At 37.1% G+C, this 15,737-nt stretch overlaps 1 protein-coding gene across 1 annotated transcript in view; it reads left to right on the top strand.

The window, feature by feature from the left end:
* The window catches only part of DCDC1 (doublecortin domain containing 1), a 486,974-nt gene that overhangs the window by 405,579 nt on the left and 65,658 nt on the right, over positions 1 to 15,737 (top strand). Inside the window, 1 exon segment of the mRNA XM_058424526.1 lies at positions 6,297 to 6,420. Coding sequence (XP_058280509.1) covers positions 6,297 to 6,420 — 124 coding nt within the window.

Here is a 15,737-nt window from a genome sequence, read left to right on the forward strand (position 1 = left end):
GTGATGCCTCCAGCTTTGTTCTTTTGGCTTAGGATTGACTTGGCGATGCGGGCTCTTTTTTGGTTCCATATGAACTTTAAAGTAGTTTTTTCCAATTCTGTGAAGAAAGTCATTGGTAGCTTGATGGGGATGGCATTGAATCTATAAATTACCTTGGGCAGTATGGCCATTTTCACGATATTGATTCTTCCTACCCATGAGCATGGAATGTTCTTCCATTTGTTTGTATCCTCTTTTATTTCATTGAGCAGTGGTTTGTAGTTCTCCTTGAAGAGGTCCTTCACATCCCATGTAAGTTGGATTCCTAGGTATTTTATTCTCTTTGAAGCAATTGTGAATGGGAGTTCACTCATGATTTGGCTCTCTGTTTGTCCGTGATTGGTGAACAAGAATGCTTGTGATTTTTGTACATTAATTTTGTATCCTGAGACTTTGCTGAAGTTCCTAATCAACTTAAGGAGATTTTGGGCTGAGACGATGGGGTTTTCTAGATATACAATCATGTCATCTGCAAACAGGGACAATTTGACTTCCTCTTTTCCTAATTGAATACCCTTTATTTCCTTCTCCTGCCTGATTGCTCTGGCCAGAACTTCCAGCACTATGTTGAATAGGAGTGGTGAGAGAGGGCATCCCTGTCTTGTGCCAGTTTTCAGAGGGAATGCTTCCAGTTTTTGCCCATTCAGTATGATATTGGCTGTGGGTTTGCCATAGATAGCTCTCATTATTTTGAGATACGTCCCAGTCCCATCAGTACCTAATTTATTGAGAGTTTTTAGCATGAAGGGTTGTTGAATTTTGTCAAAGGCCTTTTCTGCATCTATTGAGATAATCATGTGGTTTTTGTCTTTGGTTCTGTTTATATGCTGGATTACATTTATTGATTTGCGTGTGTTGAACCAGCCTTGCATCCCAGGGATGAAGCCCACTTGATTATGGTGGATAAGCTTTTTGATGTGCTGCTGGATTCGGTTTGCCAGTATTTTATTGAGGATTTTTGCATCAATGTTCATCAAGGATATTGGTCTGAAATTCTCTTTTTTGGTTATGTCTCTGCCAGGCTTTGGTATCAGGACGATGCTGGCTTCATAAAATGTGTTAGGGAGGATTCCCTCTTTTTCTATCGATTGGAATAGTTTCAGAAGGAATGGTACCAGTTCCTCCTTGTACCTCTGGTAGAATTCAGCTGTGAATCCATCAGGTCCGGGACTCTTTTTGGTTGGTAAGCTATTGATTATTGCCACAATTTCAGAACCTGTTATTGGTCTATTCAGAGATTCAACTTCTTCCTGGTTTAGTCTTGGGAGGGTATATTTGTCGAGGAATTAATCCATTTCTTCTAGATTTTCTAGTTTATTTGCATAGAGGTGTTTATAGTATTCTCTGATGGTAGATTGTATTTCTGTGGGATCGGTGGTGATATCCCTTTTTCATTTTTTATTGCATCTATTTGATTCTTCTCTCTTTTCTTCTTTATTAGTCTTGCTAGTGGTCTATCAGTTTTGTTGATCGTTTCAAAAAACCAGCTCCTGGATTCATTAATTTTTTGAAGGGTTTTTTGTGTCTCTATTTCCTTCAGTTCTGCTCTGATTTTAGTTATCTCTAGCCTTCTGCTAGCTTTTGAATGTGTTTGCTCTTGCTTTTCTAGTTCTTTTAATTGTGATGTTAGGGTGTCAATTTTGGATCTTTCCTGCTTTCTCTTGTGGGCATTTAGTGCTATAAATTTCCCTCTACACACTGCTTTGAACGTGTCCCAGAGATTCTGGTATGTTGTGTCTTTGTTCTCGTTGGTTCCAAAGAACATCTTTATTTCTGCCTTCATTTCATTATGTACCCAATAGTCATTCAGGAGCAGGTTGTTCAGTTTCCATGTAGTTGAGCGGTTTTGAGTGAGTTTCTTAATCCTGAGTTCTAGTTTGATTGCACTGTGGTCTGAGAGACAGCTTGTTATAATTTCTATTCTTTTACATTTGCTGAGGAGAGCTTTACTTCCAACTATGTGGTCAATTTTGGAATAGGTGTGGTGTGGTGCTGAAAAAAATGTATATTCTGTTGATTTGGGGTGGAGAGTTCTGTAGATGTCTATTAGGTCCACTTTGTGCAGAGCTGAGTTCAATTCCTGGATATCCTTGTTAACTTTCTGACTCGTTGATCTGTCTAATGTTGACAGTGGGGTATTAAAATCTCCCATTATTATTGTGTGGGAGTTTAAGTCCCTTTGTAGGTCACTGAGGACTTGCTTTATGAATCTGGGTGCTCCTGTGTTGGGTGCATATATATTTAGGATAGTTAGCTCTTCTTGTTGAATTGATCCCTTTACCATTATGTAATGGCCTTCTTTGTCTCTTTTGATCTTTGTTGGTTTAAAGTCTATTTTATCAGAGACTAGGATTGCAACCCCTTCCTTTTTTTGTTTTCCATTTGCCTGATAGATCTTCCTCCATCCCTTTATTTTGAGTCTATTTGTGTCTCTGCACGTGAGATGGGTTTCCTGAATACAGCACACTGATGGGTCCTGACTCCTTATCCAGTTTGCCAGTCTGTGTCTTTTAATTGGAGCATTTAGTCCATTTACATTTAACGTTAATATTGTTATGTGTGAATCTGATCCTGTCATTATGATAGTAGTTGGTTATTTTTCTCGTTAGTTGATGCAGTTTCTTCCTAGCCTTGATGGTCTTTACAATTTGGCATGTTTTTGCAGTGGCTGGTACCGGTTGTTCCTTTCCATGTTTAGTGCTTCCTTCAGGAGCTCTTTTAGGGCAGGCCTGGTGGTGACAAAATCACTCAGCGTTTGCTTGTCTGTAAAGTATTTTATTTCTCCTTCACTTATGAAGCTTAGTTTGGCTGGATCGGAAATTCTGGGTTGAAAATTCTTTTCTTTAAGAATGTTGAATATGGGCCCCCACTCTCTTCTGGCTTGTAGAGTTTCTGCTGAGAGATCAGCTGTTAGTCTGATGGGCTTCCCTTTGTGGGTAACCCGACCTTTCTCTCTGGCTGCCCTTAACATTTTTTCCTTCGTTTCAACTTTGGTGAATCTGACAATTATGTGTCTTGGAGTTGCTCTTCTCGAGGAGTATCTTTGTGGCATTCTCTGTATTTCCTGAATCTGAATGTTGGCCTGCCTTGCTAGATTGGGGAAGTTCTCCTGGATAATATCTTGCAGAGTGTTTTCCAACTTGGTTCCATTCTCCCCGTCATTTTCAGGTACAGCAATCAGAGGTAGGTTTGGTCTTTTCACGTAGTCCCAAATTTCTTGGAGGCTTTGTTCATTTCTTTTTATTCTTTTTATCTAAACTTCCCTTCTTGCTTCATTTCATTCATTTCATCTTCCATCAGCGATACCCTTTCTTCCAGTTGATCGCATCTGCTACTGAGGCTTCTGCAATCTTCACGTAGTTCTCAAAACTTGGCTTTCAGCTCCATCAGCTCCTTTAAGCCCTTCTCTCCATTGGTTATTCTAGTTATCCATTCTTCTAATTTTTTTTTGAAAGTTTTTAACTTCTTTGCTATTGTTTTGAATTTCCTCCCGTAGCTCAGAGTAGTTTGATTGTCTGAAGCCTTCTTCTCTCAACTCGTCAAAGTCATCCTCCATCCAGCTTTGTTCCGTTGCTGGTGAGGAACTGTGTTCCTTTGGAGGAGGAGAGGTGCTCTGCTTTTTAGAGTTTCCAGTTTTTCTGCTCTGTTTTTTCCCCATCTTTGTGGTTTTATCTACTTTTGGTCTTTGATGATGGTGATGTACAGATGGGTTTTTGGTGTGGATGTCCTTTCTGTTTGTTAGTTTTCCTTCTACCAGACAGGACCCTCAGCTGCAGGTCTGTTGGAGTTTACTAGAGGTCCACTCCAGACCCTGTTTGGCTGGGTGTCAGCAGCGGTGGCTGCAGAACAGCAGATTTTCGTGAGACCACAAATTCAGCTGTCTGATAGTTCCTCTGGAAGTTTTGTCTCAGCGGAGTACCCGGCTGAGTGAGGTGTCAGTCTGTCCCTACTTGGGGGGGGGTGCCTCCCAGTTAGGCTGCTCAGGGGTGAGGGACCCACTTTAGGAGGCAGTCTGTCCGTTCTCAGCTCTCCAGCTGCGTGCTGGGAGAACCACTACTCTCTTCAAAACTGTCAGTCAGACAGGGACATTTAAGTCTGTGGAGGTTCCTGCTGACTTTTTGTTTGTCTGTGCCCTGCCCCCAGAGGTGGAGCCTACAGATGCAGGCAGGCCTCCTTGAGCTGTGGTGGGCTCTACCCAGTTCAAGCTTCCTGGCTGCTTTGTTTACCTAAGCAAGCCTGGGCAATGGCGGGTGCCCCTCCCCCAGCCTCGCTGCCACCTTGCAGCTTGATCTCAGACTGCTGTGCTAGCAATCAGGGAGACTCCGTGGGCATAGGACCCTCCGAGCCAGGTGCGGGACACAATCTCCTAGTGTGCCCTTTTCCAGGCCCATTGGAAAAGCACAGTATTAGAGTGGGACTGACCCGATATTCCAGGTGCCGTCTGTTACCCCTTTCTTTGACTAGGAAAGGGAACTCCCTGACCCCTTGTGCTTCCTGAGTGAGGCAATGCCTCACCCTGCTTCGGCTCTCACATAGGGCGCTTCACCGACTGTCCTGCACCCACTGTTTGGCACTCCCTAGTGAGATGAAACCGGTACCTCAAACAGAAATGCAGAAATCACCCGTCTTCTGTGTCGCTCAGGCTGGGAGCTGTAGACCGGAGCTGTTCCTATTCGGCCATCTTGGCTCCACCGGTTTAAAGTATTTTATATCACATGAAAAGATCTGTCCCATGTTCTGCAAAGATATATGACCAGGAGCTCGTTTTTAGTATTTTCTATTTCAAATCTGTGAGGTTTTTTCCCAGAAATTCATTTATTCATTATAATTATTGTATTTATTAATATATACATGCATAATATACTCTTACTTTTCGTTTTGTTGATGTCAAATATTTAGCTCAATTTTCCTGTTTGGTTTATCTTACATTCTTATTCATCTAGATTTATTTGCAAGAGATTTGCTATTATATTTTTTATTTCAAAGACATATTTTGGGGGTTGTTTCTACTTTTTGCCTACTATTAATAAGGTGCTGCTGTGAACTTTCATGCGCAAGTATTGTTTGAATACGTACTTTCAAATCTTTTGAGTTTATACACCTAAGTATGGGATTGCTGGGTCACGTGGCATTCTAATATTTGACTTTCTGAGGAACTGCCAAACTGAAAAACACTTCTTTGGACCATTCTGCTGAGGGTCTACTTTCCAAGTTATTGATTTCTGCTTGAACCTTTATTATAATTTTCCTTCACCTATTTTTCCTTAGGACATTTTATATTTAAAAAATAATAATTTGAGTTGAATGCTTTATTAATTTCCCTTCTCTACTTAGCTTTTAATAAATTAGCACTTAATATTATAAATTTATCTTTGGATATAATTCTACATGTATCCTGTAAGGTTTCAAGTACGTTATTTCATTGCTTACTAAATATCTACTGATCACATTTTCCCCCCTATCTGGTATGATAGAGTTTTAGGGGAGAAATGTGTGTTTACTTATAATTAATATATAATTAATATAATACTTATGATAAATATAATACTTTCATATAATATAATTAATATAATTACTATATAATTAATATGTGGTCAAAATTGTAAAATTGCATTTATATCTGATTTTATTTTCTCATTTGTCACAATATATGACTTATTCCATTTTTATTTTAAAACTATATTAAAGTTTACTTTGTGTATATGTGGCAAATATTACAAATATTCCATGAATTGTTGAGAAAGATATATTCTCCATTAGCATGTTACAGTGTATATAAATACTTACATTTATTAGTTACAGCAGTCAGATATTTTATGTTTTTATTTATTACTTTAAAAAATTTATCTGGTACTTTGTAATCTGTTGGTCTTTTAATAATGTATCCCACAATAATTGTATGTCAGCTAACTTCTCTTTTACTGTCTAAAGTTTTGCTTGATTTTTATGTTAATAATGTTATTTATGTCATTGTTATTATAAAAGGATTGTTATTCTACTTTACTTTTTGCCTCAAATACAGTCTAGCAATAACATTGCGAATTTTGCCTTAATGCTTTCCTGATTTTAAAATTTATTATTTTTTAGTAAGTTACTCTCATTTGTGTCTCTTTACACAGCAAATTTTCAGATTTGGGCTTTTAATTCAAACTGAGTTTTTGCCTAGTATACAGTAAGTACTCAGTGAATAAAATGAATATTTTAAAGTGATATTTAACCTTGCTAAATTTCTTTTTGTTTTTTATCTTTTGTTTTATATGGGCCATAAAACATTAAGGAACCAGTAAGCCAGGCCAGTGGAAACACTCTAGAGTTGAAAATCCTCTGTGGAACAAGTTTACCTACATGTGGCCTGTCCTTCCCAGAGGCCAACTTAATGAGGTTGTGTTGCTTAGCTTAAGAGATGGTCATTAAGACTTACTTTAAGGCCCAGTTGTGTGGTCAAATTCCTGACAACTTCCATATAGCTTTTGAATTGCAGCTGTTAGGTGCAAGATACCAAACTTGCTAATTCTGTTGTTCTATCAATTAATTAGAAAGATGTGTTTAAGTCTCCCATTATGGAGATGAACTTATCTATTTTTTCTTGTAATCTGTCAAATATTGCTTCATATATTTTGAGATTTAATTCTTAGACACATACGTGTTCAAAATATTATATCTCCCTGGTGAATTGAAACTTCTATTATTATGTAGAAACTGTCACTAGCTCTAGTAAAAGCCTCATTTATCCAATACTAATAGAAACGTTCCAACTTTCTTTTGGTTATTATTTTCCTAGTATATCTTCTTTCTACCCTTTCCTTTCTGTGTTTATATGTTCTTCTGTTTTAGAGGGGCTCCCAGTAATCAGCATATAGTTCATTTAAAAATTTTATCTGGCAATTTTTGTCTGTAGTCTAAAGTATTTAGTCTTTTCTATGTGTTGCAATTACAGGTGTGAATTGTATTTGGATTATTATGTGCTTTCTATTTGTCCTGGCTTTTCTGTTTTCTCACCCCATTCTTGTGTTCTTTTAGACCAATTTTTTTTTCTCATTACATTTTCCGCATCAACTAGTTTGGAAATTATACCCTCTATTCTTATTCTGTTTATTTATGAGCATTTTGGCTTGCATACCTAAATGATCAAAGTTTAAAGTTAACAAATATATTAATTTGTTACTTTCTTCTCTCAATCCAATCATATGATTTGTGACTTATATGCTATTATTGTAATATAGTATAATTTTATCTTTTAATAATTTTCCTTTAGTTCACGTTGTGTGTAGTCAATATATATTTAGAGTTATCCCCAATTTTTCATCTTTCTGGTTATAATTTCTTCTTATGTTCCAGTCCTTCCACCTGGGCTGCCTTCTTTTAGCCGAATACAACCTTCTTTTAGTTATTGGTAGCAAGCTCTTCTCATTTTTAGTTATCTGAAAATGTCTTTATTTTGCCCTTATTCATGTAAGGTATTTTCACAGAGCAAAGCAAATACATCATCACTGACTTCTACTTTCCATTGTTGTTATGGAGAGGTCAGCTATCATTCTAAATGTATTCCCATGTAGGTATCTAACTTTTTTCTCCGGCTGGTTTTAATATCTTCTCTCTGGTATTCTACAGTTTCAGCACAATCTGGGAGAAGATTTCTTTTTAATTATCATCCTTCAGATTCTAAGATTCTTTGGGGTTCTTGAATCTGTGGATTGGCATCTTGCAGAATTTCTGGAAAATTATCACCTATCAACTCTTCAAATATTTTCTCTCTTATATTCTCCCACTCCCTTATTTTTTCTTTAAAAATTTATTTATAATTATTATGGACACATCGTAGTTATACGTAATTTATGAGATACATGCGATGTTTTGATACAGGCATATCTTGTAGTGTGTAATGATAAAATCAGGGTAATTAGAGTATCCATCACCTCAAGCATTTATCATTTCTGTTTTAGGAACATTCCATTTCTACGATTTTGGTTATTTAAAAATATACAGTAAATTGCTGTTTAGTCATTCTATCATGCTACTGACTACTAGATCTTATTCATTCTATCTAAACTGTAGTTTTGTACCTATTAAACAACCTCTCTTAATTCCCTCCTCCCCACTACCTTTCCCAGCCTCTGGCAACCATCATTCTAGTCTTCATGAGTTAAATTTTATTTATCTTTTTGCTCCTATGTATGAGTGAAAACATGCAATATTTGTCTTTTTGTGCTTGGCTTATTTTACTTAACAAAATATCCTCCAGTTCCATCTGTGTTGTTACAAATGACAGGATTATATTCTTTTTTTATGGCTGAAATACTTCACTGTGTATACATACATTTTCTTTATCCATTCATCTGTTGATGAATACTTAGGTTGATTCCATATTTTCCTATTATGAATAGTGCTGAATAGTGCTGCAATAAACAAGGGAATGCAGACATTTCCTTGATGTATTCATTTCCTTTCTTTTGGATGTATATCCAGTAGTGGGATTACTGGAACAAATGGTAGTTCTGTTTTTAGTTTTTGGAGGAACCTCCACACTGTTCTCCATAATGGTTGTACTAATTTACATTCCCACCAACAGTGTAGGGTTGGTGGGAGAAAGGTTTCTCTTTCTTCTTCTTCTCACCGGCATTCATTATTGTCTTTCTTTTGGATAAAAGTCATTTTAACTGGGTTGACATGATATCTCATTGCAGTTGTGATTTTCAGTTCTCTGATGATTAGTGATATTGAGCATTTTTGCATATACCTGTTTGCCATTTGTATGTCTTCTTTTAAGAAATGTCTATTCAGCTCTTTTGCCCATTTTTTTTTTTATTATACTTTAAGTTCTGGGGTACATGTGCACAACATGCAGGTTTGTTAAATGGGTATACACGTGCCATGGTGGTTTGCTGCACCCATCAACCCATCATTTACATTAGGTATTTCTCCTAATGCTATCCCTCCCCTAGCCCCCCACCCCCTGACAGGCCCCATTGTGTGATGTTCCCCTCCCTGTGTCCATCTATTCTCATTGTTCAACTCCCACTTATGAGTGAGAACATATGCTGTTTGGTTTTCTGTTCTTCTGTTAGTATGCTGAGAATGATGGTTTCCAGCTTCATCCATGTCCCTGCAAAGGACATGAACTCATCCCTTTTTATGGCTGCATAATATTCCATGGTGTATATGTGCCACATTTTCTTTATCCAGTCTATCATTGATGGGCATTTGGGTTGGTTTCAACTCTTTGCCATTGTGAACAGTGCCACAATAAGCATACATGTGCGTGTGTCTTTATAGTAGAATGATTTATAATTCTTTGGGTATATACCGAGTAAAGGGATTGCTGGGTCAAATGGCATTTCTGGTTCTAGATCCTTGAGGAATCACCACACTGTCTTCCACAATGGTTGAACTAATTTACACTCCCACCAACAGTGTAAAAGCATTCCTATTTCTCCACATCCTCTCCAGCATCTGTCGTTTCCTGACTTTTTAATGATCGCCTTTTTAACTGGCATGAGATGGTATCTCATTGTGGTTTTGATTTGCATTTCTCTAATGACCAGTGATGATGAGCTTTATTTGTTTGTTGGCCCCACAAGTGTCTTCTTTTGAGAAGTATCTGTTCATATCCTTTGCTCACTTTTTGATGGGGTTGTTTGCTTTTTTCTTGTAAATTTGTTGAAGTTCTTTGTAGATTCTGGATATTAGCTGTTTGTCAGATGGATAGATTGCAAAAATGTTCTCCCATTCTGTAGGTTGCCTTGTTCATCTGATGATACTTTCTTTTGCTTTGCAGAAGCTCTTTAGTTTAATTAGATCCCATTTGTCTAGTTTGGCTTTGTTGCCATTGCTGTTGGTGTTTTAGTCATGAAGTCTTTTCCCATGCCTATGTCCTGAATGGTATTGCCTAGGTTTTCTTCTAGGGTTTTTATGGTATTAGGTCTTATGCTTAAGTCTTTAATCCATCTTGAGTTAATTTTTGTATATGGTGTAAGGAGGGTGTCCAGTTTCAATTTTCTGCATATTGCTAGCCAGTTTTCCCAACACCATTTATTAAATAGGGAATCCTTTTCCCGTTGCTTATTTTTGTCAGGTTTGTCAAAGATCAGATGGTTGTAGATGTGTGGTGTTATTTCTGAGGCCTCTGTTCTGTTCCATTGGTCTATATATCTGTTATGGTAGCAGTACTGTGCTGTTTTGGTTACTGTAGCCTTGTAGTATAGTTTGAAGTCAGGTAGCGTGATGCCTCCAGCTTTGTTCTTTTGGCTTAGGATTGTCTTGGCTATGAGGGCTCTTTTTTGGTTCCATATGAACTTTAAAGTAGTTTTTTCCACTTCTGTGAAGAAAGTCAATGGTAGCTTGATGGGGAGAGCATTGAATCTATAAATTACTTTGGGCAGTATGGCCATTTCCACGATTTTGATTCTTTCTATATATGAGCATGGAATGTTTTTCAATTTGTTTGTGTCCTCTCTTATTTCCTTGAGCAGTGGTTTGTAGTTCTCCTTGAAGAGGTCCTTCACATCCCTTGTAAGTTGTATTCCTAGGTATTTTATTCTCTTAGTAGCAATTGTGAATGGGAGTTCACTCATTATTTGGCTCTCTGTTTGTCTATTATTGGTGTATAGGAATGCTTGTGATTTTTGCACATTGATTTTGTATGCTGAGACTTTGCAGAAGTTGCTTATCAGCTTAAGAAGATTTTGGGCTGAGATGATGAGGTTTTCTAAATATACAATCATGTTATCTGCAAACAGAGACAATTTGACTTCCTCTCTTCCTATTCGAATACGCTTTATTTCTTTCTCTTGCCTGATTGCCCTGGGCCAGCCACTTCCAATACTATGTTGAATAGGAGTGGTGAGAGAGGGCATAATTGTCTCGTGCCAGTTTTCTAAGGAAATGTCTATTCAGCTCTTTTGCCCATTTTTTTTGTTAGGTTATTTGATTTTTTTCCCTATTGAGTTGTTTGAGCTTCTTATGCATTCTAGTTATTAGTCCCTTCTCAGATGTGTAGTTTGCAAATATTTTCTTTCATTCTGTGGGTTGTCTCTTTACTTTGTTGCTTGTTTTGTTTGCTGTGCAGAAACTTTTTAGCTTGATGTGATCCCATGTTGTCATTTTTGCTTTGGTTTATTGTGCTTTTGTGGTATTACTCAAGAAATTCTTCCCAGACTATTCTTGTCCTGAAGTTATTTCTTAATTTTTTTTTCTAATAGTTTCACAAGTTTAGGTCTTAGATTTGAGAATTTAATTCATTTTGATTTTATTTTTGCATATGTTGAGAAATAGGGGTCTAGTTTCATTCTTCTGTATATGGATATCCATTTTCCCCCAGCACCATTTATTGAAGAAGGTGTCCTTTTCCCAGGGTATGTTCTTAGCATATTTGACAAAAATGAGTTCACTGTAAATGCGTGAATTTATTTATGGGCCATCTATTCTACTCATTTAGTCTACATGTTTTTATGCCAGTACCATGCTATTTTGGTTACTATAGCTTTGTAGTAGAATTTCAAGTCAGGTATTGCTTCACTCTGTTCTTTATAGAAATCTGATTAGGTGCACACAAGACCTTCTTATTTTGACTTCCATGTCTCTTAACTCCTCTTTAATATTTTTCATCTCTTTGCACCTTTATGATGCATCTGTGCATCATATTTTCAGACATTTTTCTTCCAGATTATTAATTTTCTCTTCATCTTTGTCTAATATTATTTAAACTCCAAGGATCAACCTGTGATATGAATCCTCAATGATTATTTTTCTTCACACAGTGAAAATGTTTGAGATAGTCTGTTTTACTTGCAACATCCTGGAAAAGTATTATTTATGGTTTACCTTTTCAGTGAAATTTAGCCTATTGTGATTCTTGTTTTATGAAGGGAGATGGTCTCCTGTTAGATTTCCTTTCTTGGCTGACCTTTGGAGTTTGTTTCCTGAGCCCTTCCCCTGCAAGACCAAATTCCATCCAGATAAAAGCTAGGTTAAGCATTCTGCTTATCTCTCTGGGTCTCTAGTATGTAATATTTTATTTCTAGGTTAATGGCACAGTCTAAAAGATTTTTTAGAAATAATTTATCCTGACTTTTTAGTTCTTTGCAGCAGAAAGTCAATCAACTTGTCTAATTTGTCGTATTTTCTGGTCTCAACCAAGTTTTTATTCTTTCCTCTTAAAAGTCATGATCCCCTGTGCTTTCTCACTGATTGAATCAATGAGTTGCAGCACTTTTGATCATAAACAGATGGAGTCTGAAGCCAAGAAGTCATTGTTTTGGCCCCTAAATATGTTCTTAAACTTAGACTGTAGTGAAGCAACAGTCTGGAAAACTGAGTTTTGTTAAAAGAAAAAAAGAGTTATTCAAAATAGCAGAAGCATTGTGGTGGGCAGCCTAAGCCAGTGGCTGGATGAATTAATATGTTTGAAACTCAGGGTTTGAGGGCCAACATGGAGCCAAGCATGAAGGGGTGGCATGGAGAGACAAGGAGGCCCAGCATGAGCCAAGAAAAGATTGTGAATTGCACCGATTTTTCTACAGAGGTTCAAGGAGGATGAGGCTAAAACCAGAGATCAGGCAGGATAACCTACACCTCTGCTGGTGGTAAGCAGCTGCCAGCAGGTTGTCTAGTAGCCAAACAGGGCAAGAGGAATGTCCTTAGAGGCATCTGAGAATCCAGGACATCACAAGTACCTACATATGGACACCGTGGACCTCTTTCCCAATGGTATATGATTTATTGAGCTTTCATATGAACTCAGAAACCATCTTCGAGGGAAAAGTGTATCTCTGAAAGGAAACAACAGTCCTGTTAAGAAGTTTGAACCTTCAATTTGATTGAATAGGTAGTCAAAATGACAGAGCTAAAAAATGAACAAAAAAAGAGGCTGTTTTAAATAGGCAGAAACTGGGACACTTCTAGTTGGAATATCAAGCTTCCCACCCACCTAATGGATGGGTGGTGAACAGAGCTGCCTCATAAGAAGATACTTTTTTTATGTAGGGAAAGAGAAACAATTATAATTATTACAAATTTCATAGATTGTGCATATCTATCTATAGATAGATAGATAGATAGATAGATAGATAGATAGATAGATAGATAGATAGATAGATAGATAGATAGATAGATAGATAGATAGATAGATAGATTTTTGAGATGGAGTTTCGCTCTTGTTACCCTGGCTGAAGTGCAATGGCACCTTCTTGGCTCATTGCAACCTCTGCCTCCTGGGTTCAAGCGATTCTTCTGCCTCTGCCTCCCAAGAAGCTGGGATTACAGGCATGTGCCACCATACCTGGCTAATTTTGTATTTTTAGTAGAGATAGGGTTTCACCATGTTGGTCAGATTGGCCTTGAACTCCTGACCTCAAGTGATCCACCCATCTCAGCTTCCCAAAGTGCTGGGATTGCAGGCATGAGCCACTGCACCTGGCCAATATTGTGCATATATATATATATATATATATTTAACTTGGCATAAAAGAACAAGTAATTCAGTTAATTAATTGATTTAAGTGATAAATGGTAATTATATTAGAAAACCTACATGAACAAAGTTCCTTTTAATATTTACCTTAGAAATGACACTTTTGGCTGGGCACGATGGTTCATTCCTGTAATCCCAGCAATTTGGGAGGCTGAGGTGGGCAGATTATGAGGTCAGGAGTTGGAGACCAGCCTGACCAACATGGTGAAATTCCGCCTCTACTAAAAATACAAAAATTAACCGGGCATGGTGGCAGATGCCTGTAGTCCCAGCTACTCAAGAGGCTGAGGCAGGAGAATCGCTTCAACCCAAGAGGCAGAGGTTGCAGTGAGCCGAGATTGTGCCACTGCACTCCAACCTGGGAGACAGAATGAGACTCCATCCCCCCCAAAAAAAGACATTTTTGTTGATGGTCTGTGATTTGACAATTACATGATCTTAGGCATGAAAACAAACTACTTCAGAGTTCTCTAGGCTATTCAAACAGAACAGTAGCTTTTGTGTGGAGTAGATAAGTTACTGTATCCCAACAAAATTCTGGCTCTTACTTGTAAACCAAAAGGAGAGAACTAAGGCACTAGAGTAGCTAAAGATAGACAAGTTGACTATGTATTTCAAAATGACTCAGTCTAAGGATCCTCCTACTTACTGAAATGTCTGAGGAAGAGAAGAGAATACTTACCAAGCAGGGAAACTCAGATGGCTCTTTTAAAATTAAGTACAGTGTATTTCACTTAAAGTCTGAATCCATCTTATTTGAAGGAACCGTATTTTCTTCCAGTCCTATTTTCAGGCAATTGATTTTTTTTTTTTAGCAGAACAAACTCTATTTCAGTGAACAGTTAAATGCAATTCATATTTTGGTTGGAAAGCTTTCCATATAAATAAACTGTGATTAGGAAATGTGACACTCATATTGTGGCATTCAGAATACTTTGGGTACTATAGTCATAAATAATAATTTTATACCAGATTTAAGTTTCCAACTTTACTATTTATCTAGCCATTATTTATTATATATTTAGGCAATGCAGACAGAGCAAGGAAGGAGATAGACATGGTTCCTAAGTTCATGAAGCTTACAGATTAAGAAGTATAAGCTATGAGTCAACAAGGAAGAAACCAGAAAAGGAAGGAGACACAGTTGATGAATAAAGGAGAAGGAAGGGAGAGAGAAGAAACTCACAGAAAAAGTTTGGTGTTCCAGAAATCAAGGCTATTCATTGAGCCAGTTTATTTAGTCATATAGTCACTATGAAGAAAGATCAGCTGGGCTGATTGTCCAAATGGGCCTGAAAATTAAGTAAAAATACTAAATCTAGGAAAACCATCTAACAAACAACACCCTGAGTGAGACTCCAATTCTCCTGTTAGTTCTTTGACAAGAAACTTTCAGAATAGAATGATGACTAAGGGAAGATTTAAGGAAGTATGAACAATATAGAAATACGGAATTATCTTGGTAATGTCTCAGACTGCATTAATACCAAAAACTATGTACCTCTCAGTGGTGACAGCTGCTTTGAGAACTGATTTCATGCTGTCCTCACTTTTAAATATTATTCATACTAAAAGGCAATTGATAATATTTTAATGAACAAATACCATTTAATATATCTAGGGATATCAGTATTTTTTAAATATGGTAAAGCCTTATTGAAAACCAAGATTAATAAATTCTTTTGGTATCTTTTGTGACTAAGTTCACTGGAAAAAAAATTAAAGGAACTCAAGTTATTTTCTCACTCCATGGGGGAAAAGTTGTGAATTGAGAAATTGTGCTTCTAAACACTTCAAGGTAAGGAGCAATGGATTTTCATATTCAATGAAGAAATTATGGTAAAAAATAAGATTAAAAAGATGTAAGATTTTGGAATGAGCTGTTGGATAGTTATTTTAAAATATCTAAATTAAAATATATCCATTTGGACGGGCCATGCCAGACAAAACAAAGCTAAAAGTTTATTACTCTGTTGAGAGATGATAATAAGTAGCTACCAGAATAAAGAGGGGGGAAAAGGAGACGTGGGAAGGCTCAGGAGAGAACATTGAAGAACATATTATATTGTTAATAGCAAATAGATAAAAGAGGACTAATATAGCTACGAAACTTAGATTGCTGGTTAAGAGCTGGACTCCCAAAACGAACACATGCTCTCTGTTATGAGAGAGAGGTGAAAAAATAAAGAAGAATGATCAATTTAAGGGAGCACCACAGCTCATCTAGGGT

This window comes from Hylobates moloch, unplaced genomic scaffold (genome assembly GCF_009828535.3).
Source record: "Hylobates moloch isolate HMO894 unplaced genomic scaffold, HMol_V3 SCAFFOLD_11, whole genome shotgun sequence".
NCBI classification, from domain to species: domain Eukaryota; kingdom Metazoa; phylum Chordata; class Mammalia; order Primates; family Hylobatidae; genus Hylobates; species Hylobates moloch.